Consider the following 23,673-nt stretch of genomic DNA (forward strand, 5'->3'; position numbering starts at 1 on the left):
AGAGGACATAAGATAATGTGAGAGAAGCATCATGCATAGGCCCCCAGGTGGGGCCGCCACACTCAGTCAATGCCAGCGTGTGCTCTAACAGGTCACCAAACCTGGGTCAGCCTCGACCTTCCTGCAGGCACACCTGCCCCACGCGTCCGAGCGGGGAGGACGGGCTGACCACTAGCCGCGAAGGATGTGGCTGTGGGTACCCAGGAGGGAGGAGGCTCATCGAAGCAGCAAAGGGCAGGGCTGCTCCCGCGGTCACCCCCTCGAGGACGGGGGCCAGGCCACCAGCCCCCGGTCACCTTGCACAAACAGCGAGGAGCGTTTCCTCACTCAGTCCTGCCGCCTCGCCTGCTCCAAGGTGCCTGACTTCACGGCAGGATTGCCTGCCGCAGCCACTTCAGGAGGAGGCCGGCTTCCAGAAGCACCCGCGTGAGGTGTGACCACAGGAGCAGCCGCTCCGGGGCCAGGAGGACACAGGTGAAAAACACAGCACAAGAGCCACCTTCTGTCTTGCCGTGAAACCCGACGGGGGCTGATAAGTGCTGCCCGTTTTGTTCTCAACACTGCTGACAGGGGGGAGTTATTACGTCCGTCAATCCAGCTTTTCCACATGGGGTCGATGGTTCTCGAAACTGGTTCCCCTTCCCCTGCACGGGCCTGGGTGGGAGTGAGCTGGCAGCAGGGGGGAGACAGAAGCCAGTGTCACCGTCTGTCTGAGGCCCACTGCGAAACCAGACAAGGGTCAGCTCTGCTGACATATTTTCAAGGACAGTGACATCACCACACCCAGGCAGGCCATCACGCAGAGCCTACGGGAGTCTGGCTACCAAACCCAGGAAGCCTCACCCCGTGCTGCCCTGGAGACCCCAACTCCACTCTCTGAACTCGCCGCGAGATCAGCCTCCTCCCGGGGCTGCCCCCCACCCCCTGGGTATACGGAAGATTCTGGCCTTGGAGAGCAGCAGCGGCCGCCCTCCACTCACAAGCTTTGAGACCTCCCCGCTGAGACAGGTCCTCATCTGTCACCCCTGTCGTGCATGGCTGATACGGGAGTGAAATTAAATAAAGCGTGCCAGCCTCGGGTGGGGCGTGTGCCACTGGGAGCCGGTATGGAGCTGCTTCTCTGTGCCTTGGTGCCCTCTTGCTCCATTCTGGAACCTGCGGGGTCCCTGCGGGGAAGTGGTTCGGTGGAGAAATGCCCCGGCTGGGGTCCTGCACGCACACCCCGGGGCGGGTGAGGCGGGCCGCACCTGCCACAGCAGCTTCCCCGCGACATCCCCCCACTCCTGCCCCCTCCGGACCCACAGACCCAGGTGTGGCCTGTGGAGGGCTGGGAGTGGCCTGCGGAGGGCTGGGAGCTGTGCGGCCTGTCAGCACAGGACTCGACTCTCCAGAAAGCCCTGCCACACCACAGCCTGCCGGGGGTTACTCCTCAGGCTGTTTGAAAAGCAGAGACAATTAGAGCGAGATTAAGCACATGCTCAAGGGCCCTCCCCTCATCCCCGGGTTGTGCTCGGGCCGGTAGCTTCTCATCTGAGCTCCTTCGGGACTCCCCGAGGCCTTAGATGTCACCTCAAAGCTGGGCCTCAGGACATACACGCTGCAGAGCTCCCGCCCGGGACCGAGGCCTCGTTCAGAGAGACCACTGCCGTGGCTGGGGCTCCGCGCCTTCCTCGACGGCGGGCTTTGAACCTCCCTGTCTCACACGAAGAGGAAAGAAAAATCGCCAGGACACCTGACATGGACCCTCCCCGTCCTGGTCTCCTAACTCTTTCTTCTCCCTCCGCAGCAGCAGCTCCCAGAAAGAACACCCTTCGCCCTCCAAAGCCCCTCTCGGAAGCCACGGTTTATGCTGTTCACATTCTCTGCTCAACTGTCCCCTGACCCCCTCAGCAGCCTAGAGCTGGGCTTGAGTCAGAAATGTCACTTTTTTAAAAAATGCACTCATCAGGGGAGCCTGGGTGGCTCGGTCAGCTGAGCGTCTGACTCTTGATCTCAGCTCAGGTCTTGATCTCAGGGTCGTGAGTTCAAGCCCCGTGTTGGGCTCCGTGCTGGGCGTGGAGCCAGCTGAAACAAACACGCACTCGTCACCAGCAGATGCGCGGAAGGACAAAATGGGGTCCATCCACACAATGGCTAATCATTCAGCTGTAAGAAGGAAGGAAGCTCTAACACCACGTAAATGAACTTGGAAACATGGTGCTGAGTGAAAGAAGCTGGTCACAAGGGGCCACACAAGTGTACGAGTCCATCGATATGAAATATCCAGAACGGGCAAACCCGCGGACACAGAGGACAGATGAGTGATTTTCGGGGCCTGGGGTGTAAGCCCCAACGTGGAGTGATGTCTAGGAGTGACAAAAATGTTCTAAAACTCACGGGGGAGGGGCGCTTGAGTGACTCAGTGGGTTAAAGCCTCTGCCTTCGGCTCGGGTCATGATCCCAGGGTCCTGGGATCGAGCCCCACATCGGGCTCTCTGCTCAGCAGGGAGCCTGCTTCCCCCTCTCTCTGCCTGCCTCTCTGCCTACTTGTGATCTCTGTCTGTCAAATAAATAAAATCTTTTTAAAAAACTTAAAATAAAATAAAATAAAACTCACGGGGGAAATGGTCACAGATACCTGCAAATATACACTTGACCCTTGACCCACAGAGCTGGGCGCTGCCCGCATGGAGAGGTCAAAAACCCACGCGTGACTTTTGACTCTCTAGAAACGTAACTGCTAACAGCCAGGCTGGGCCAGAAGCCTGACCGGCACCAGAAAGCCAATTAACAGGCATTCGGCATGTTCTATGTATTAAATACTGAATTTTTACAATAAAGGAAGCCAGAGAAAAGACAAATTATTAAGAAAATCAGAACAAAAGAGAAAAGCACATGGACAGTCTTGTCCTGTACTTATGAGAAAAATCGACATATAAGTGGACGGTTCACACCTCTGTTGTTCAAGGGCCAACTGTGCTGGAAACCACGGAGTCTCACACTTGACTGGATGAACTCTATGGGATAGGAATGAAATCCCAATAAAGCGGTTATGCAAGAACGAGACGCTTTGCTGGTTTGTGTGTGTGTGTGTGTGTGTTGTTGTTGTTGTTTTTAAGATTTATTTATCTGAGAAAGAGCACGTGAGGGGGAGGAGGGGGCAAAGGGAGAGAGAGAGAATCTCAAGCAGACCCCTTGCTGAGCTCAGAGCCCGACCTGGGGCTCGAACCCCCGACCCCAAAATCATGATTGAACTGAAGTCAAGAGTCAGACACTCAACAGACTGAGCCACCTTGACACCCCCAAAGTGAGACTATTTGTAAACAACCGGTCAAGGCTCTGAAGGGGAGGCTCCCTCTGCCCCTGAGCCTGGCCCCCTGTCCACCACTCTGCAGCCCCCTCCAGGGGGCAACCATAGCTCAGGGTCTGGTCCCACCAGGGCTAGTGCTGGGAGGGAAAACACGGCTCTTCCCAACCCCCCAGGACCCAGAGGACAGGTGGTGGCCTTGGAGAGAAGGGCTACTCCACATCCTCAATCGCCTGCACCCAGCCCAGGCCAAAGGCAATAACGCATCAACTTCCAGCTGGTTTGTGGCTGGATACGGTCTGACTACAGACGGTGGCACCTCAAGCTCTTAGCTCTGCTCAGACAAGAGCAGTCACGGGACAGCAATGACAACACTTGATGCGAGAGCATCCAATACTGTGTGTTACTTCTGGGCAGAGGCCACGCACCCTGGGCAAGCAGCCCCCACCCCTGCCAGCACTGGGGTTTCAAGAATCCCATGAGCCCAGGGACAGTGGCCAGAAAAGACCGGGGTCCACGGTGAGGAAGCTGGATTGGGCAGAGGCCAAGCCGGACCCCGGCAAGTCGAGGACAAAGCGTGGGACTAGAGCGGGAGGCCACTAGAGGCTGGAGGCTGAGGCCTCAGGGGGCCCAGGGATGATGTGTAGGTCGGGTCGGGTCAAGGGGACAGCAGAAACTGTCAGGCCAGATCTCACCGGTAGCCACCTCTGCCGCATTATAGGGTCGCAAGCTTTCTACCCAGCCAGGAGTTTTAGAAATTCTTGTCTTATTTCGGCCTTGCCAACTGGGCTGACCATACATTTCAAGGGGGTAACCTCGGCTCGGGTGACCAGCCAGGAGAATGGAGCTGAAGGGGCACATAGAGGCCAGGAGCACAGAGGGGCTGGTTAGGCCGCTCCCAGGGTCCCCGAGCCTTGCTTCTGCATCGGCATGGAGGGATGGCCAGCATCTCCTTCGATGGGCAATGAAAGGGGAACATAGGGCCATAACATGTGTAAGCTGGCCAGCCTCCACTCATTTTATTTCATCCTCCCTCAAACCCTAAGAGGTGACACTTTATGATTCCCATTTTGCAGAGTCAGACTCACAAGGCTCAGAGGGTGACAGCACTGGGCAGAACCCAAGTCCATTGCTTCTAGGGCTCAGGACCTCCACCTGGCACCAGCCTGCCTTGCAGACCACGCGAGCCGGGCACAGCCTGCCTGTCCTGCTGGGCTCGGGAGGCCAGAGGAGCAGCAGGCAGGTGAGGGAGAGAGGCTGAGCCAGGTCCACCAGCAAGGGTTGGACATCTGCAGGACGGGGGCAAGGCAGGGCAGAGAGGGTACAGGAGTACCCTTGGGCATCCCTGAGGGCCAAGCAAGTGCTCTCAACTTTCCAGAAGCACCTTCTAGAGGTGCCAGGACAGACCCCAGAAGGGACCCAGCAGATCTGGGTGTGGCCCTGGGGAAGACCAGGCTCTGCCCGAGTCCTTGGGTGCCTCTGAACCCATGTCCCCTCCCCCAGCCTTCTCAGGGATCAGTTTCCCCATCATCTTGCCATATCCTAAAAAATACATATTTGCTCTTCGCTTCCTTTTCCAGGCACAGAGCTCCTTGTGATGTCCTGAATGATAAGAGTGTCTTCGGTGCTAATGAGCTAGAGGCAGAGGAGGGGAGAAGGGGCTGGAGGTGGAACTCGTCTCAGTGGCAATGATTTAATCATTTGTGCATTAAGAACCCTGAACAGGAGGGTTCAGAGAGCCTCCAGGCTGACGTAGGCATCCGGGAGGGTGGCACTCTCCAACACCCACAGGGACGGACCCTCTTGTACTTGGGGACCTTCCGGACCTCACCTCTCCCACCTCTGCACCGGCTGTTCCTCTGTATTCTTCATCGCGCCCGTTATAACAACAATGAACCAACGAACACCAGCGAACGCTTCCTGAGTTCTGCAAACCATTCTAGCAAATCGATCCAACCCGAGGCGGGGGGGGGGGACGTGTGGGAGCCCCAACGTCGTAGCCGTGTTGGACAGAAGCCTGGGGAACCCAACCCCTGGCCCTCGAGAACAGCTCCTGAGACGGAAGGCAGTCATGGGACTGAGCCCTTCCCCTGTGGGGTCTGTGCCAGCTCCAGGCAGCGAGCGTCAGAACCAAACGGACATCCAGGACACCCATGGGTGTCGGCAGGTAATCGGAGAATGGCTTGATGCAGAAAACCCGCACGTGTGGTATCGGAAGTGTGGCTGAGGGCACCTGGGTGGTTCAGTCGGTTGGGCATCAGACTCTTGGTTTCGGCTCAGGTTGTGATCACAGGTTGTGGGATCGAGCCCTGCATCGGGCCCTGCGCTCAGCTTGGAGCCTGCTGGAGATTCGCTCTCCCCTGCCCCTCCCACGGCTCGGTCTCTCTCTCTCTCAAATAAATAAATCTTTAAAAAAAGAAGTGTTGCTGAGTAGAGAAGGTTCCTTCCATGCCCTGTCAGAAAAACGAACGATGGGCCTTGAGTGGCTTTGGGAGCCTCCTGGCTCTGATCTTCTCAGGCCGCACAGACACTGGGGTGCCAGAGCAGCGTGGGGATTCTGACTCTCGCACTTGGTAGCAAACATCACAGCCTGTCCCCAAAGGTGAGATCAGGGCCTCGCAACCTCTCCTTTCTTCTATCAATATACACCCGCAGAATCATAAACAGATGAAAATATTTACACACCCAGATTAACGTCTGGAGCCTGTGGCCGCCTTAAGCAAACATGTTTATCTTTCTGTCAAACAACACTTTTAGAGTCACTTCTCTTTTGGGGTGCTGGGACTCCCCCCACACCAGGGTGAGAAGGGAAAAGGCGCCGGCAGGGGGCGGGCGTGTGGAGAGCCACCCACCAGCCTCTCCTCACAGCCAGCCAACTCGGGGTCAGAGAGAACCCCCAGGTCATGCGCTGACCCCTGTGGGAGTCTGTCATCTTGGCTCCAGACCAGGCTACCGGCAGCGGCCAAGCCTGCTGCAAAGTCACTCCTCGGGGCCATCTCAAGAAATCCCACTTTCTCGGGCATGCACGCCCACACATGATCCTGGTTTCTCAGGGCTCAGTTAAACACACACACACACACACACAATCTTTCAGGTATGCACTCGACACAGCAAGACATCATGACGTTGCCAGAAGCCTGCCCCCCACCCCCGCCTCCAACCTGTCATCCACGTGAAGCCCAAGGAAGGCTCTTCTAATCCCCATACCAGAGCGAGCCGTGCCGTTCCTGGGACAGAAGCCGCTGTGTGCTTCCCCTCAGCTCTCAAGAGGACATTCATGCTCCTCGGCCAGTCCACGGCCCCCCATGCACCCTGCTCCTTCCCTCCGCCTGGGGGCCGCCTGGCCCGCCCCCGCCAACTGAACTCGCTGTGGGACCCACGGTGCCTCCTCCTGCCTCTAAGCCTTCCGGCAGGCTGTTCCCTCTGCAGGGAAGACCCTCCCTGCTGATGCCAATTCTGCCCCAGCTGGTGGGTGAACTCAAGTCCCAGTGCCCCTGAGACCTTCCTCCCTGGTCTCCCCGCGCTGTCCCCACAGGCAGGTATCATGGACACCACAAGCGCACACAGACTGTCCCCTGCAGTAGCTGATGAGCTCCTGGCGGCGGGGGGGGGGGGGGGGGGGGGTGGTGTGCAGATTTGATTCGTCTCCGCTCCAGCCCACACTCGGGGTTCAAGACGGACCCACACGCAAACCGCCCGCCCCAGAATAACCACGGGGCAGAGGCACAGCCACCGCCCACCCCCCGCCCCGCCGCGGGACCAGCAGCACCCCCACGCAGCAGCTGCCCGCTCATCTGCAGGCGGCATGCACGCTGGGTGGCATTGACGAGCCTGGTGTCACTAAGGGTACGCCCCCTGCGCGGGCCCTGCCTGCTCCAGCTCTCGGCCTTTGTTCACCGAGGCCACAGGAGAGAGTGGGCTCCCAGGAAGCCGCTTCCTGGGCTTGGCGACGGCACAGAAACAATATTTTATTCACGGCGAGCTCACAGGACTCTTGCCAGCCTCCCCAATTCTATCCTTGTCCATGAGAAGTGTCTCTTGAGCACGAGGACTGCTCCTCGCTCAACGCCAGCCCCGGGGACCTGCTCCTGGCGCAGGAGGAGGCTCTGGGAACTGGGCGGGAAGGTGGGAGCGCGGACGGGAAGGGGACAGGGAGCGTCTGGACTCCCCAGCCCCCCACCCCCTGGGCAACTCCAGCCTGGACGAGCGTCATTCCTTTCGCTGAGCGGTGAGGACCAGGGGACCAGAGGAGAAACCAAGCTGTGCCCTGGTCAGGAGGATGGATCCAGGCTGGGAGGAAGCAGAAGGGAAGGCAGGCATGAGGCTTGGGAAGGCCACATGGTGCCCGGGCCCCAGCCTTCATCCGAGGGCCGCTCTGCAACGGGAACCAGGCCTCGAGGAGGGAGATGGAGCGGGCTGACGATGTTGAACTGGGCCACGGTTCTTAGCACAGCACACAGTCCCTTCCTCCGTGTGGCTGTCCCCGGGATTCCCACTGGGGCCACTGGCCATTCCCCTTTATAAGCTACTCTAGGGAGTGGTACCGAGGAGCTCGCTCCTTCCAGCAGCCAGCCCTTCTGTGCAACGTCCGGACAGCCCTGCACCCCTCCCCTACTGCCCGGGCCCCCAGGCACACGTGGGCTCTGGGAGGGAGTGGGCAAGGAAACCTGCCGTTCCACGCACGGCTGGTGGTGGCGTGGCTGGGGAGGTGTTCTAGCAGGCTTATTTATAGCCGAGCACCCCGTGCGCACACTCTCCAGTATGCACCGCCTGCCTGCCTGCCACTGGGGCTTTTCAATCCGTGGCTATATTTATCCCCCGGAGCCGTTGGGATAATGGCGAGGCCAGAAATAGCCTCGAAGACATTCACGTGAAGATGACGGGCAGGTCCCCAGCTCCCGGGCTGACCTCGCCCCCCACATCTGCTGCTTGGCAGTGGGCAACTGGGAACAGCTGGATGGGCCGGCAAGGCAGCTGAAGCCAGGCTCCCGGGAACCGCATCAGCCCTCGCTCCCGGCCGGCGCTCTCTCGCGGTGCAACAGACACGTCCAAAGCAAGGCATCGCAGCTGCCGGGCTGCCGGGAGACCAGAAGTGAGGCGATCTCCTGGCGGACGTCAGCACGTTACTCAGCTCCAAGACAGAACAGAGGCTCAAAGGGAGCGGGCCCGTGGGCTCTGCTGGTTCCTGGACACAAAAAGCTGCAAAAAGCAGGTCACCCACACACGGAGGCTGCAAGGACACGCCTTCCGGTCCTCCCTCCCCACCCTCACTTGGACACTGGAGCACGGCTCCCAGGGTCTCCCACAAGCCCGACCAACTGCCCCGCTCCTGTAAGGGAGGACGACTTGAAGACAACCTGGCTGATTGGGGAAGAAGAAGCGGGCACCTGAGGGGAACTGGTGGGCTGCCCCTGCTCCTCAGCTTCAGTGTCTAGGAAGAAGTGTCCCCCATGGGATGAGGGACAGGCACTCACTGGAGCACCTGGCATAATAGAGGAAGGGCACAGAGTACAGCTGGAGCAGAGAGAAGGTGCAGCTGACTGCCTGGCGGGGAGGATTTCACAGGAGGGGGCATTTTGGTTGGGCTTTGAAGGATGCTCAGGAGTTTACCAGGAGAAAAGATGTTAGCACACGGGGACAGCAAGAGCCAGCGGCTTTAGTACTCAAAGTGCTGGTATGTCTGGGGAATGGCGAGACGTCCCAGGCACAGGAGGGCAAGGTCAGGGTGGTGAGATAGAGTCAGGCCAAGCAGGGCACTGGGTCCCATCATAGATCTCAGGAGCAGAGCCTTCCAGCACATGGGATTGAGCACACTCATTGGCTCTATCTGCGGCCTGAGTGGGTGTCCTCCAGCAGACACACCGGCCGGTCCCGGACACCTCCTCCCTGGCTGGATCCTAAGCCCCTGGCTCTGACTTCGGCCTGACTGCCTCCTCTCTTTCCCAGGAGCCCTAGCCCATTCTGGTCTCTCCAGGGGAGCCCAGGGCCCCGTTTCCCAGGAGCACCTCCCACAAACTCCATTTGTGGGGTGATCCCAGAGAGCCAGGAGCTCTCCTTGGAGCCCATACACAGGAGTCCGTTTAACTGCTGTCAGTCCAGGTCGATGTCACCTGCTGTCCCTTCCGCAGATGAGGACATGAAGCCTCCCAGAAGCCAAGCCCCTGCTCAAGATAACATCGCAGTTGGTGACGGAGTCAGACTTGAAACCCAAGCTTTGTCTTGACTCTGGGCTGCCTGGACTTCTGCAAGGCCTAGTTCCCTTTTGTTCCCCCCCACCCCCCACCACCCAAAAAAACTTTCTAAAGAACAGAACTCCCTGCAGCAATCAAGACAGGCCCAGGTGGTCTCTGACTCTGCCTCCTGCCTGGGCAGGGGCTGGGCTGGTGCTGCCAGGCTGGAGAGCCGCCACTCTGCCTGCCAGGGTCCAGCCAAGGGAGGGAGCAGACCCGTCTCTGTGCCTGGGGGCCGGGGGAAGTTTCTGAGGATGCCTCCAAGCATAGGGTTGGCTCTCTGTGGGACTCCTGGGGCAGATCTGGGCTCCTTCCTCGTGGCTGATCACAGAACAGGAGACAGGGTGCAGAGCGGGGCAGGGCTACCATCATGGGATTGAGTCTAGTCTCCCAAACCCTGCAGCTTCTGAATTGCCCAAAGCACTCCTGAATCTCCAGTACTGGCTCCAAGGGCTCCCTGTGTGCCACGGCTGAATGCCTCTTGGAGCTGGAGCTCCTCCAGGGCCCACCTGTCCTATGCCAGCCTTTCCTGGTGAAGAAACACAAGATCCCCAGGGTACAAGACACTGACAGACGAAGGGAGATTTCCCCAGGGGGTGATCAGAAGACAAAAGGAGGTACCCTGAAATGCAAATACTATATCTTTTAAAAAATCCCAGACAGAGCATCTACTGTGTGCCCAGCACCTACTGTGTGTCCAGCACTCACAATCTAGGGAAAAATAACAGCTAACACAGACACAGCCCTTCCTGAGCACTGTACCAAAGTCACTAGTCAACTTCCCATGGCCACGTGCAGTGGGCCCTAATACTGTCCCCATCTTATAGATGGGAAAACTGAGTCTCAGAGAGGTGAAGGGACCTGCCCCGTCTCCCAGCTGGGAGCTGAACCTTTGACTCTGGAGTCTGCATTAACCACCACACTACCCAACTCTCCATGTCTATCATTATTTTAAAAAAAAAAAAAAAAAAGTGCACTGTAAAATGGGACAGCCACTTTGGAAAAGTCGGGTAATTCCTCAAAATGTTAGAGACAGAAAGATTTACCCTAGGACCCAGCAATTCCACTTGTAGGTACATACTCTGGAGGAATGAAACAGAAGCCCACACAAAAACCTGTACGTGAACGTTCCCAGGGGCCTAATTCATGATCGCCAAAAACCCCCAACTGTGGGAGGAAAAGTAGTTAGATGTCTATTCGACGGATGAGTGAACTAACAACACACGCTGATCCAGACACTAGAGAACAGTGACAGCCCAGACACCTGCCCCAACCTGCACGAGCCTGAAAATCATGACAGCGTGGGAGCAGCCGGTCACTGAAGGTCACACGGGGTCTGAGCCCATGACAGCAAACACCCAGAGCAGGTGAATCCACAGGGACAGGAAGCACGTCAGGGGCTGCTGGAGGTGTGGGAGGGGAGTGACAGCGAAGGGGGTACAGGTTTCTTTTCGGAGGGACAAAAATGTTCTAAAGTCTTCTGACGGTTGCACAAGTCTGGGAAGACAGGACGTATCACTGAATCGTACACTTCAAATGGGGGAGTTGTACGCTACATAAATTATGGGTCAGACCAGTCGCTAAAGAATCACCACACTGCGGGCGCCGGGGTGGCTCAGTGGGTTAAAGCCTCTGCCTTCGGCTCAGGTCATGATCTCAGGGTCCTGGGATCGAGCCCCACATCGGGCTCTCTGCTCAGCGGGGAGCCTGCTTCCTCCTCTCTCTCTTTCTCTGCCTGCCTCTCTGCCTACTTGTGATCTTGTCTGTCAAATAAATAAATAAAATCTTAAAAAAAAAAAAAAAAAAGAATCAGCACGCTGGGCGAAAGCAGAGGTGTACAAGCCCAGGGCACTGGGGGACAGGGAGCAGGGGGAGTCCTGGCTGGCTACGGGAGGGGCAGGCTGGGCAGCCCTGACCACCACGCAGTGGCATTCCGCCAGCTGGCCACTTCTCCAAGCAAGGCATGTCCCCAGCTTACTGTGTCAGACATGGGACTCGGGGGCAGCACAGCACAGGCCAGGGAGGAGGAGGACTCGGGCCACCTCTCCTGGGACAAGTGCGTCCTCAGACACTCCCCTTCAAGCTCTGTCTCCATAGCTCCGGGGTCCCCACTTCCAGAAGCCTTTCCTGGCCTCAGAGACAGAAGGAACTATTCGCTGGCGAGCCCCGAGCCCGACACAGATGTGGCTCAGAGAGCTCTGGCGCCATGGGGCCCAGCCGCTGTTGCCAGGCAGCCACAAGCCCTGGGACCCGTGGCCAGCTCTGACTGCTTGGGTTGGGTAAGGGGTGCTCATTCACTGGGCCCCTACTGCGTGCCAGGCGCCTCCAGAGGCTCCACGCGGGCTTCCTCCCTTGTGCTCCTCTGCTCAGTCCGCCCTCATCTAGGCCGTCTCTGCGAGATGCCTTAGTGGTTAAAGAAAACCTGCCCCTGACCTCAGAATTCCCTTAGAGGCAGGAGTAGAGCGTGGGGCAGGCTGGCCCTGGGGTGACCTGCGATGGAAGAGCTGTCCCTCCTGCTCAGATGCCCAGCTTGGTTTCATTTCCACATGCCTCTTCACAGTAAAGGACTGGGGAGTGAGCGTACCGTGTCTCCCAAAAGTATCTGTAACGTGCAGGAGACCCAAAGGTGGCTCTGCCCCACTTGGGGGGAAGAGGGGAGGCGTGGCCATTCCAAGCCCCTCGAAGCACAACGGGGCTTTATGTTTACCTCTGGTGCACAGCACAGCTCAGGCATACAGAAGGTGCTTAACACATGTTAGTTAAGTGATGGCCCAACTTCAGGCTGCGCCTCCCACCTGGGAACCCACCTCCTAGAAAGCTGCTGGGTGAGAACAGGCCAACAAACCCACTTTCGTCGGGGAGACGGAGCCCAGAGGGGAGGCGTGAACCCTGAATCCCACCAGCAATGTGTGGAAACTGCACCCAACCCCACCTGTGCTGGAGAAGGGTCCGATGGTGGGAAGCACAGCAGGACTGCGGGGAAGCTCCCCTGGCATACCACGTCGGGCCACAGCCCACGACGGGGAACGAAGGGACTCGAGAGCAAGTGCGTGGGTTTCCTCGCCGTCCTGCCCCTCCTCTGGCCTCCGAGAAAGATGCCACCAAAAGGACAGAAGCTGCCGCACACCCAGCTCATGGGGCCTGGTGCCTCTCTTCAGCGTCCGGCCAGATCTCCCACCTCTGGGCACCGTGTTCTTGTGAGCCCTGCCCCACGGTCATCTGTGGTCCCAGGTCACTGACCGGAGCCTGTGGCAGTGAGAACCGTAGCTGGAGACGGCCGTAAATCAATTGTAGGAAGCAATTTCCAAGTTGTCATTCCTCATTGGTAGATTCATTACGATGGGGACAGGCCAAGTGAAAAGGCAGAAAGAAAAATCGAACTAGATCTCCCCTCTTAGGCCTTAATAGATTCAGATTCTCCAAAGAAAGCTAAAGGGAAATCTCTCTTCGCCTTCCCCAGGCAACCTTTGTGCTAAGGAATCTAAAGACGAGACCCAGGGGTGCCTGGGTGGCTCAGTCCGATAACCATCTGCCTTAGGCTCAGGTCATAATCCCAGGGTCCTGGGATGGAGTCCCGCATCGGGCGCCCTGCTTGGCGGAGGGACTGATTCTCCCTCTCCCTCTGTGGCTGCCTGTGCTTGTGCTCTCTCTCTGCCTAATAAATAAATAAAATCTTATTAAAAAAAAAAAAAAAAAGATGACACCCAGATCGTCCCATGCAGAGCTGGGAACTTGACAGGACTTTTTCTGTATCATGAAGGTCACAAGGGACTTAAAGCTGGTCATCAGAGCAGGATTGCAAACTAAAAAAAAAAAAAAAAAAAAAAAAAAAAAACGGTTCGCAGCCCATTCCCTGCTCACAAAGAAGCACGCAGAAGTCCCGGTGATGAAGTGCAAGGTTGCCCCCCAGTGAGTACAACCAAGGTCAAGGTGCAGCTGGGTCCTCACAGTTAAAGCACAATCTGTTCTAGGTGACAGCCGTGGGCCATGAGATCCCAGCTCTCGCCCACTCTCCCAGCCCCGTTTGTTCTAAGAGATGGATCGGGGACTTAACCAGACCCCCATGGGGTGCGGATGGCTTCTGGCTGGGGTTCACCAGGGTATCTTGGAGGTTGCAGAGGCTGCTCGGGGCCTGACCTTGGATCCCCTGTGCGTGGACAGCTCCCTACCGTCACGGGGGCTTCTGGGTCCACTTGTCTGTCTCCCCCCAGCTATGAGCTCCTCAAGAGAAGGACATTTTAGCTCTGGTTTGGCACTTGGTAAAGCCCAAAAAGGTCTTCAATAAAATGCATGGGAGTGTTGGATGACCTGCCCCAGAGCTCAAACAAGGCCATCAAGACCCCTGCCCAACTGAAGTCAAAACGCCAGCCCAGAAAACGCAGAAGGTAGCTCAGTGCGCCCAGAACCATCCGCTTAGGAAGCCCCGAATTCCTGCTCACCAGTGGAGTCTGCTAGGACTCCACACTCAGCTGTACTCTCTTGGGCCAGCCCTTCTTCCCTGCACGCCCCCTGCCCAGAGCCGTCCGGCAGATCAGCTACAAAACACTGGACGTGGGGCTGGAAGCCCGAGTCACAAGAATTTGCCGTGTGACTTTGGACAATAACTTACTTCCTTTACCGGGGCTCAGTCTTCCCACAGGTTAAGTGAAAGTGCTGACCTCCTGAGTCCTTCCAAGTCTGTGAGAACCTGTTCTCTACAAGCCCACACAACTGGGATCGCCTGGTTCCTAAGCGATCCCTTTAGGCTCTACGTTTAAGACCTATAAGACTGGGGGAGCCTCGGTGGCTCAGTGGGTTAAAGCCTCTGCCTTCGGCTCGGGTCGTGATCTCAGGGTCCTGGGATCGAGCCTCACATCGGGATCTCTGCTCTGCAGAGAGCCTGCTTCCTCCTCTCTCTCCCTGCCTGCCTCTCTGATGACTTGTGATCTCTGTCTGTCAAATAAATAAATAAAATCTTTAAAAAATAATAAAGTAAAATAAAATCTTTAAAAAATAATAAAATTTAAAAAAAAAAAAAGACCTATAAGCCTGGAGCCCGCCTCCCTCACTCCCCCCCCCCCCCCCGCCTGCTTTGCTCACTGGCCCAGCGGCCAACCCCTCAGGCCATGACAACGGTCTCCCGTTGGCCTCCCCGCTTCCTCCCTCCACCCAACCCAGTCCATTCTCGGCATAGTAGCCAGAACCCAGCCTTCTAAAGCTCGGTGGGATCCTGGCCCTCCTAACAAGACTTGCAGGGCCCTGCTGGGTGTGGGATTTCATTACTTCTCCAGCCCCTTCCCCTGCTACCCGTCTTCTCCCTCCTTCCCTCCAGTTTCTAGAACTTCCTGGATAGGCTCCTGCTGCAGGGCCTTTGCACAGGCTGTCTCCTGCCTGAATACTCCTCGGGATAAGCTCCTGGCTCTCTCCTTGGCTTCCTTCAGGCATTTGCTTAAGTGTCCCAACTTGAGAGGCCTTCTTATTTATTTAGCATTAATCTCCATCTGACAGTCTTTGTTTATTGTGTGTCTACCCACACTAGACTACGAACCCAAGAGAGACAGGATTTTCAGTGTTGTATCAGTCCTTTATACCCAGCTCCCGGAACAGTGGGTACTTGCTAACTGCTGAGTGAATACATTTACTGCAATACAGGGAATGAACACATTCTGAGCACCTGCGGGTCAGATCATGCTGCTAAAACGTACAGTCTGGGGCCACACAACCTCCAGCTTGAATGGCATCATCTCAGGAGTTCCTGAGAATCCCCAGCTCTGGACACTGTCTCCAGGAATCAAAGTGATTGCTCTAGGCAGGTTTACCGCTCAGGAAGCATGTGCAGGAACAAAGCATGGAAATGACCCAGAGAACACTGACCGGACCTGGTCCTGGGAGGGCTGAGGGTCGGCTCATAAGGAAATGCCACCAGGTGCCTCCTTGCCAGGCAAGATGGGATTATCAACACGGCATCGGTGAGGGCACAGGACCCCACACCACCACCCCCGGCCATGGGGAAGTGCAAGAGACTCCAGCGCCTGGAGGCCGAGGTGGGGGAAGGGGGAGCAGGAGGCAGCTAGAGAGGGGCTGCCAGTGCCCCTGGGCAGAGCCCCAGCTGGGATAAGGGTGGGTGAGACGCAGCCACTGGCCTCGCGTGGCCTCAAGGAAACTAAGGCATCTTCTCACCCTGGCCCTGCCGATCCCGGAGTGCGTGAGCAGACTGCACTCAAGCCAAGCTCCCTGAGAGCCGTGGTGTCCCTATGCAAACTTCAACAGGTGACCAGGAGCCAGGACCAGAAACAAAGCCAGAGGAATGCACTCCTGCCACCTGAGTGAGAAGGAAGTATGGGCTTGGAAAGTGCACCTGAGTCAAGAGGCAAAGCCAGGGAGTGGGCACTTGGAGGCTCCTGGCACGCAGAGGAACAGAGAGGCCCGAGAGCCAGAATCCCGTGTGGTGTTCTGTCCGTGGGCGGGGAGGCCACGGCACTCTCTGGGCTGGCCCTGGGCCCAGGCTGCACTGGCCATGTGGCAAGGGCCCCACATGAGAAAAAAAAACATGGCCGAGGGAAGCCAGGCGGGGCACGGGAGGGGAACTCGCATACCCCAGAGAGCACCCAGCTCTCTCCCAAACACGGCAGGGCCACAGCAAAAGAATGCAGGAAGCGAGCGGCATTCCGGGTGTAGGATACAACACAGGGTCCAGGAGGCACCCGCTCCAGACCGCAAGCTCCGGCCTCTCCCTGCACGTGGGCACAGCCTCCCGCACCGGTTACAGCCACCGAATTCACCGATCATCACAGGCCTAAACCCCGAGCTGCTGCGGCCCAGGTACCTGCGGGCAGGATTAAGGAAGCTTCTGCAGGTGAAGGAGAGGAGCCTCTGCCCTGCCGTGGGCCTCTGTCCTGAGCTTCGGGGAGGCCGGGAGGCCAGCAAGTGTGGGGGGACGGAAGTGTGTGTAGGTGCTGCTGGGCTGAGGTCCTGTCGGAGGCATCCGCTCTTCTATGAGATAGTGACCTTGCTGAGGCCTCACAGAGACAATGGCAGGAAGCGCCCCTCCCTGCGAGAGCTGGGGAGTCAGGAAGGAAGTGATGACCCAGGGCCTGGGCCCGCAGACCCTCCCCACAGAGGAAAACATCAAATGGCAGAAGCTCTGAGCCCCGGCTCAGGACGGCAAACATCTTCGTCTTCTACCTGGGCTGGGTGGGTGTCGGAGGGCACAGATGCTCCCCAGCCGGGACCCCTCTGTCAGGCAGACCCGCTCTGCAGACCGCCCTGTGTCCAGGCCAAGCCGCTGCGGAACGCAGCCAGGCTGAACCGAGACCACTCGGGCTGGCCCCTGGCCTGCGCCCACCCCACCCCCACCTCCGGGAAGGAAGGGCTCCCGTTGCTTTGCAGCAAGGAGCTCCTCCAAAAATAGACCCTGCTCCTTAAGCCCTTTCCTTCCTTTTGCCCCTGCAGAGATGAGACCTCATATTCTTAGCTGCTGGCGAGGGGCTGCCTCCTCCCCGCTTCCCAACGCATCCCAGCCGGGGTCTGGGGGTCCTGAGGCCTGGCACAGCCATAGACTCCCACAGCGAGCTCAGAGGCACGTAGGGGGCAACCGCAATCTTCCTCTCTGCCAAGCACAGAGGGGAGACCGTGGCAGGGAAGGATGTCACGCGGGCGGGAGTCCTGTCTGTTTTCTCAGCTGCATGCCTGGAACCCCAAAACAGTACCTGGTCTATCCTGAGGACATGGTAAATGTTCGCGGGATAAATGAATAAAGCAGAGGAATTCCTGAGCACACTTGGGGTGAAGAGGGGACCCCCAGAGAAGATGGCCACAAGGCCACCATCTCTAAAGCCCCAGAACTGGGGGATGCAGCTGCTCGGAAGGGAAAGAACTGCCTTCGGGGGGGAGGAAACAGGAAGCGAGGCGCTGTCGTCAGAAGTTGGGCGTCGCGGGCAGAGCAGGGCTCACGAGGCCCCTCGGCCAGGCTGCCCTCAGACGCCCTCGGGGAGGCTCAGGAGCAGGCCTGCGGTCCCCACCAGCCCTCCCCCCCCACCCCCAGCCGCTGAGGCTCTGAGACTCTCCCAGAGTGAATTAAGACAACAAAACACAAAGACAACAGAAGACTCTCTCCTCTTGCACTTGCAGGCCTTTTCACAGCAGCTAAAAAGAATGAGCAATTACAGCGCACACAGCCCACGGTGCCAACACGGAAACACAGGAGCGAGGGGGGCGCTCGGCGGAGGCCTCGTCTGCGGTGCCCCGCTCCCCAGCAAGGACGGGAGGCCCAGAGGGGGCTTACCTGGGCCAGAAGGCGAGGAAGGGTAGAGCCTGGACCCCATCCTTCGGGGAACCCCCGCCACATTTGAAAAACCATGCCGTGTGCTCTAGAGTCTAGACTTGGGGTCCAGTCCCAAGTCCGCCCCGACTAGCTGTGTGACCTTGGAGCAGACACTTGCCACCTCTGAGCCTCAGCTTCCTTGTGTGACATGGGATCCTCACGGATGCTGTGGGCTTAGTGGAGCGGGTGCGCACAGTGTTCAGGGAGGGACACTGGCTTTACCCCCCAAGCCTCTTCACCTTGTCAGGTTAGTCTCTCCAGATGGGACATCCGCTCTCCTTGTCCCCAGATTTCCAACTAGCTGATCAGCCCTCAGGGAGGGGGTGCCTTGGGGTTTAGAACAAGAGAAGGCAACACCACATTACCTGTTCTACCCCCCAAAGGCCTTGGCAGGACGAGAAGGGGACAGGGTGAGGCCTGTGCCGGAAACCCGGGGACAGGGAATGGGATGTGACGGACGGACGCACACAGGGACCCCGGGCAGGAGGGGAAGAGCTTCGCACTGGGAGACCCGCCAAGGCCACTGCTGACTCCGTGGAGGGCCTCAGACACTCCACGGCCCGCCCGCTGCTCAGTTTCTCACCCAGTCCGTGTCACTGACTACCGCTTGTGGGGAAGGCGGCGAGGCAGTGCCCAGCCCCTGCCCTCGGCCAAGGCCTAGGAGCCCTGTTTCCTAGGAGTGGGGATCCCAGGGTGGGCCAGGGGCTCCAAGAGAAGAGAGGTCCCTCAGGGCACACAGTACGGCAGAGTCACAAGGGCCTCCCAAATGGGGTGTTTCATTTCTGGAATCTAAAGAAACCACAGACAGAACATCAGTCCTACCAACTTAGTGACGAACAATCAATATTTGCAAGAAGGGGGATCGATTCGTACAATCTATCCCATTAATCAGATAAAGTCAGATGCTTAAGGGAGAGGAAACAGCAGGAGAGCCCCTGCACCCCCAGACCCCAAAGCCAGTGGGCGGTGCTTACCTGTGGGTCCGTGGGAGAAGGCTCCCTCGATGTCCTGTGGCAGCAGGAGGGATGACTCGCTAGGCACACGGGAGGGTGTCGGCGACCAGGACACACGTGCCAGCATCCTGCAGGGAGAACCCGGTGGAGGAGGACGTGAGACACCAGCTGCTCCAGTCACTCAGGGCAACCCAGCCGGGAAACCCACAAGGCCTGGCTTCATCCTGAGCAATGCCAGAGACCCAGAAATCTAGCTGTGCCAAGGGGAGAGGAGGACAGGGAGGCTGAAGGAGTCTGCTCTCCACAGAGGGACCCGGTCTAGAATGCGGTCCCAGAGGCTGGTGCACCCAGTGCTGCCCCGGGCTCCCTCTGCTTCAGAGGAGAACCGGGACCCACACCCCCAGAGTGCAGGACCTTGCCCGGCCCAGAACTCTCAGCCCCAACCCCGGTATTGTTCACCTATCAGTCTCTGGGACGACGGCAGGACCCCAGGCTGCAGAGGGGGTGGCCAAGGGAAGAGAAGCAGGGAACAGCAGCCTAGACCTCTTGGCCACCAGCCGGGAGCATCCTGATGCCCGGGGCGGGGACATAAGCAGCGTCACGGGGAGATGCAAGTCCCTGCAGCTGGGCGGCGTGTAACTGGAGACCCACCTCTGCCAGATATCCGGAGGCCAGAGACAAACACAACACGGCGGAAAAGGTGGAGAAATGGATTTCTGGGGCGTCCTGGGTGCAATCAGCCTCCAAGACCTCAGCAAATTCACAGGCACGGCTGGAGCCGCCTCCCAACCCGGGGTTCCCACCGGGGCCCACACCTGCAGCTCAACACAGTTCTCATTTGTCTGACGCACTTGCCTGACCCCACACAGAGCCCAAGTAGCTGGCAGCAGCAAGGGGGGAGGCTTTCCCCTGACCGTGACCCGAAGGCAGCCCCACCCCCACCCCACCCCCCGCCAGCACCGGAGGCTGTAGAAGTCATGGTTCTCTAGGAACCAATTCTCAGCTCCAGAGAGCCCCCCACCCCCCACCAAGGGCTGAGGCCAGGCACCGGCGGCTCCAGGGACACCCGCCCAGGTCTGCAAGGCTGTCGCTGTCTGCCGTCCTGACAGAGGCAGAAGCAAAGTGAGGGGCATTCCGTGCAGGCTTGGGACAGCACGACCGGTTAAGTGCCGAATGAGGGCACAGGGAGCGAGAGTTCAGAGGAGGGAGAGAATCTAACTGGGGACGGCACAGCAGTGGGAGGTGTGGCTGCGAGCCGTGGAGACCAGCTTTTCACACGCCCACCCTCCGCAGTGCCGGCCCACACTCCCGGAGGAGCCACGGCCGATTCTGCCAAGTCCGCTTCAGGCCAGGCCTGCGGGAGTGGAGGCTGCATCTCCTCCCGTCCACGCCGCACCCCCACATACGCGCTCGGCCCCGCAACGGTGCAAAATGTCTCAGGGGTCCCGGGTCCCCAGCTGGGCAGGCGGGGGGAGACGGGGACTCCAGCTTCTCTCCCGCAACGGTCCAGCGAATTCCCCAGCTTGACACACACACACATACGCGCGCGCGCGCGCGCACACACACACACACACACACACACACACTCTTGCCCTGCCCCCCTCCCTGTGGTTTCTCCGTTGTTTCTTCGCTTCCACCACAAAACCTCTAAACCCAGTGTGAGGTCAGTGTGCGTCTCCCCCCTGTTTCAGAGGTAAGGAAGCCCGCGGGGAAGGAAGGGTGTTCGCCATGGTAACACGCCAGTCAGCGGCAAGCTGGCTTCTGAAGGCCGGGCCCTCTCCACTCCACCGTGACGCCTCTGGTGGGTGAGAAGGTCAACTGTGACTCAGCCCAGCAGAATGAGATCGGCGGGGGCTGCGAGAGAAAAATGCGCACTCCTTACAGCGAGGTGCACCGTGGGGAAACCATTTTACTGACCAAAAAAAGCATTTCAAGTCCGAAAAGGGAATGCAGGCTCCGCTCAAGGAGGGAGGAGGCTGCCGGGGGACGCTCTAGGGGCCTGGGGAGGGTGGGGGTGGGGAGTGGGGCACAAGTCGCTGGAATGAAACTGGAAGACACTGCCAGGTGAGGCAGGTTTCCTCCTGGGACCCCGCACATGGGAGGCGAAAAGCCCATCAGCCCATCTCTTAGGGGAGGGGAGAAATCACGGTAAGACACAAGCCGTGGCTGAGAGCTACTGCAGGCACCTGTCCTTGTGGTCTGGGGGTGGGGGGTGGAGGGTTCAGGAACCGAATGAGGCGAGGTGCTGCGTTTGTTGCTGATGATCAGGAATGAGAAGAAAACACGTGACGCCTTTAAGTTTTACTGCCCAGTTTTATTGAGATAGAGTCGACGAAACGGTGATGTTTGACCCGCTGGGGAGGATTCCCACCATCGCCTTGACGACCACATCTGTCACCTCACAGAGCCACCCTTTTTGGGACGGGGGAGGAGGGAGGACACTTGAGTCCTATCCTCTACGCGCATCTCGATGACACAGTACAGCCTCCTGACCCTAGCCAGGTCCTTTCCAAACCTAAATCTTCACCACGCCTCTTGAACCATCTGGAAGGCAGCCAGGGGGAGGTGGGGAGAAAAAGAAAGAAAGAAAGAAAACCCGCCTTTCAGAGGAGCCAGAAGCACTTTCCTGAAAACTTCGCGCATCCCTGACTGGTCGCAGTCCGTGGACGTGAATCAGTAAGCGAATCTGTTTCTCTGTGCAACTTCTATTAATAGGATATCGGTCTCTTCTCATCCTCACTAAATAAATGTCAAACAAACACTTAAAGAATACCGGTTTGATGGGGTGCCAGATTACTAGCTTGCCCAGACGTCTGTATGTCTCAGGCTGGCCCAGGTTGAAAGCAGAAGTTCCAAACGAGTGGGTAGCATAACTGAAGTCAAACACTGTGGCTTCCATCCCCCGTTGACATGGAGATGGGGAGGCAGGTGGCAGAGGAGAGAGCACAGACGGACAGATGCGGAGGGTGGGCTGGCGGCCCGGGGCCGGGCCACCGCAGCCTCTCCGTCCATCCCGAGGACTGCTCCTCGGTTCCTGTCTTACTGAGACACAATCAATAGGCCCCATGTTCACCCCTTCAAGGTGTATAATTCAGTGTGTTTAGTGAAGATACACGAGGGCCCCGCGCTCTCTGGCCCCAGGACACTTCCTTCGGCCCCAAAGGCAGACCCGCACCAACACTCTCCGCCCCCGCTCGCCCTCGTCCCTGGCCAAGGCCAACTGCTTTGCTGTCTGTGGGTGCGCCTGCTCCGGGCATTCCATAGGAACGGGCGTGTGCCCGCGGCCTTCCTTGTCAGAGCACGGTGTCTGCCAGGGTCCCCGTGTCGCAGCAGAGGGTGGCATGTCCTTCTTTGGCCACATCACAGCCCGCCAGACAAGATCTCCCGGCCGCTGAGCTGCTCCCGCTGTGGGGCTGCAGGGCCAGAGCGGCGGTGAGCTTCCACAGACAAGCTTTTGCGTGCAGCTGTGTTTGGTTCTTTGGGGTCTACACCCAGGGGTTCCTAACATAGTCATAAAACGACCTACGACAAACAATACGGGTACGAAAGGGTCCGAGGTGAGCCTGAGTGTCCCTCTTGTCCCAGCTCCTCTCCCCAAGAGGAGATACGGATTCTGGGTTGATTCCCCCAGAGGCAGCACACACACCCGCACACACATGCATGCACATGCACACAGGTGTGTGTTGCACACAGGCAACCAGGGGAGGCTGGAGTCAGCCTCGTACACTTTGGGAAGAGCAGCGGGGCCGGGGCACGTCCCCTCTGAGGCCCCCCAAGCAGAGAAGAGCTGAGGCGGCTGGGGGGGCCCGAGGGGAGGCCTGGGGGTGGCGGCCCCGCCCTCTCTCAGCTCTGAGGCCTCGAGCAACTTAACCTGTGTGCTTAGCCTCCCTGGGACTCAGCTTCCTTATCTGTAAAAGGGGCGCAGACATGGGTACCAACATCACGGAACAGCGGAGCGGGCAGAGCACCCGCACTAGGCGCCACGCCCAGCCTGCGGGAAGTGCTCCATGTTCCTACTGCTGCTCCTTCCTCTGACCCAATCCTCGGTTTCCCCATCTGGGAAATGGGGGTGGGCATCTCCTATGCAGAGATACTGTGTGGAACACACGAGACTCCTGGGCAAGGCCCCAGCATGCTACCATTTCAGAGTGGCCGCTGTTCAGGAAAGTCAGGCCGCCTACACGGCGGCCCCGCGCCCTGGCCTCTGGCTCCAGGCCCCTGTGTGAGGAGATGCGAGATATCCCTGCTCCAACGCCTGCAGCCCTGACTTCTCCCCGGGCTGCGAGAGAGCAGCTGAGCTCCCCACACCCGCCCACCCACAGGCACAAAGGAGGTGCGGGCCTCTCGGACCCCACACCGGGAGACGGACACAGCCACTGGATTTCTTATTTCTTGTCCCTTCCCCCACCCCCCAACACCCTTCTTCCGGATCCTTCTCTCTGCTTTCTCAACAGACTCTCTACTCCGGAGCTGAGCTCCCTTCTCTGAATCCCAGACTGTGGAGGCAGCAGGGAAACCCTGAAGGGCCTCAATGCTGAGAGCCCTCGAGCAAGGAAGGAGGCATTAGCAGGCCCATCAGAAACCTGTTAGCATCCATTTTCCTCCCAGCTGGCAAAAGGCAAAGCAGAGCCCAAGGAAGCATCTTCCCGGACCTGGGAAGGCAGATCAGGGAGGAGAAACGGAACAATGCTTCCTTGGGCGTGCAAAAGTTCACGGGGGGAGAAAACCAGCGTGCGCGCACGCGCGCGCACACACACACACACACACACACACACCAAAAAGGAGAAATTCTTAGCCCGCAGCAGTTGGTAGCATTATGTAAAATTCCAAGCCCACAAAAATATCATTTGGATGATAAAAAGTTAAATTTAGCTAAGTACAGAGTGACTAATACTATGAGGG

General features: G+C 58.3%; 1 protein-coding gene across 18 annotated transcripts in view; it reads right to left on the reverse strand.

The window, feature by feature from the left end:
• The window catches only part of PITPNM2 (phosphatidylinositol transfer protein membrane associated 2), a 135,479-nt gene that overhangs the window by 84,473 nt on the left and 27,333 nt on the right, over positions 1 to 23,673 (reverse strand). For 13 of the 18 annotated variants that reach the window (XR_009345936.1, XR_009345937.1, XM_059140013.1 and 10 more), the window contains exon 2: positions 18,793 to 18,899. Coding sequence is in view for 5 of the 18 variants with exons in the window: in XM_059140003.1 (XP_058995986.1) it covers positions 18,793 to 18,899 (107 nt within the window). In the remaining 13 variants the exon portion in view is untranslated. Of the gene's footprint in view, positions 1 to 18,792; positions 18,900 to 19,230; positions 19,364 to 19,422; positions 19,508 to 20,177; positions 20,414 to 23,673 lie in introns of those variants that run through there. The other 5 variants (XM_059140014.1, XM_059140005.1, XM_059140007.1 and 2 more) reach the window with 3 other exon arrangements.

Source organism: Mustela lutreola, chromosome 11 (assembly GCF_030435805.1).
Source record: "Mustela lutreola isolate mMusLut2 chromosome 11, mMusLut2.pri, whole genome shotgun sequence".
NCBI lineage: Eukaryota > Metazoa > Chordata > Mammalia > Carnivora > Mustelidae > Mustela > Mustela lutreola.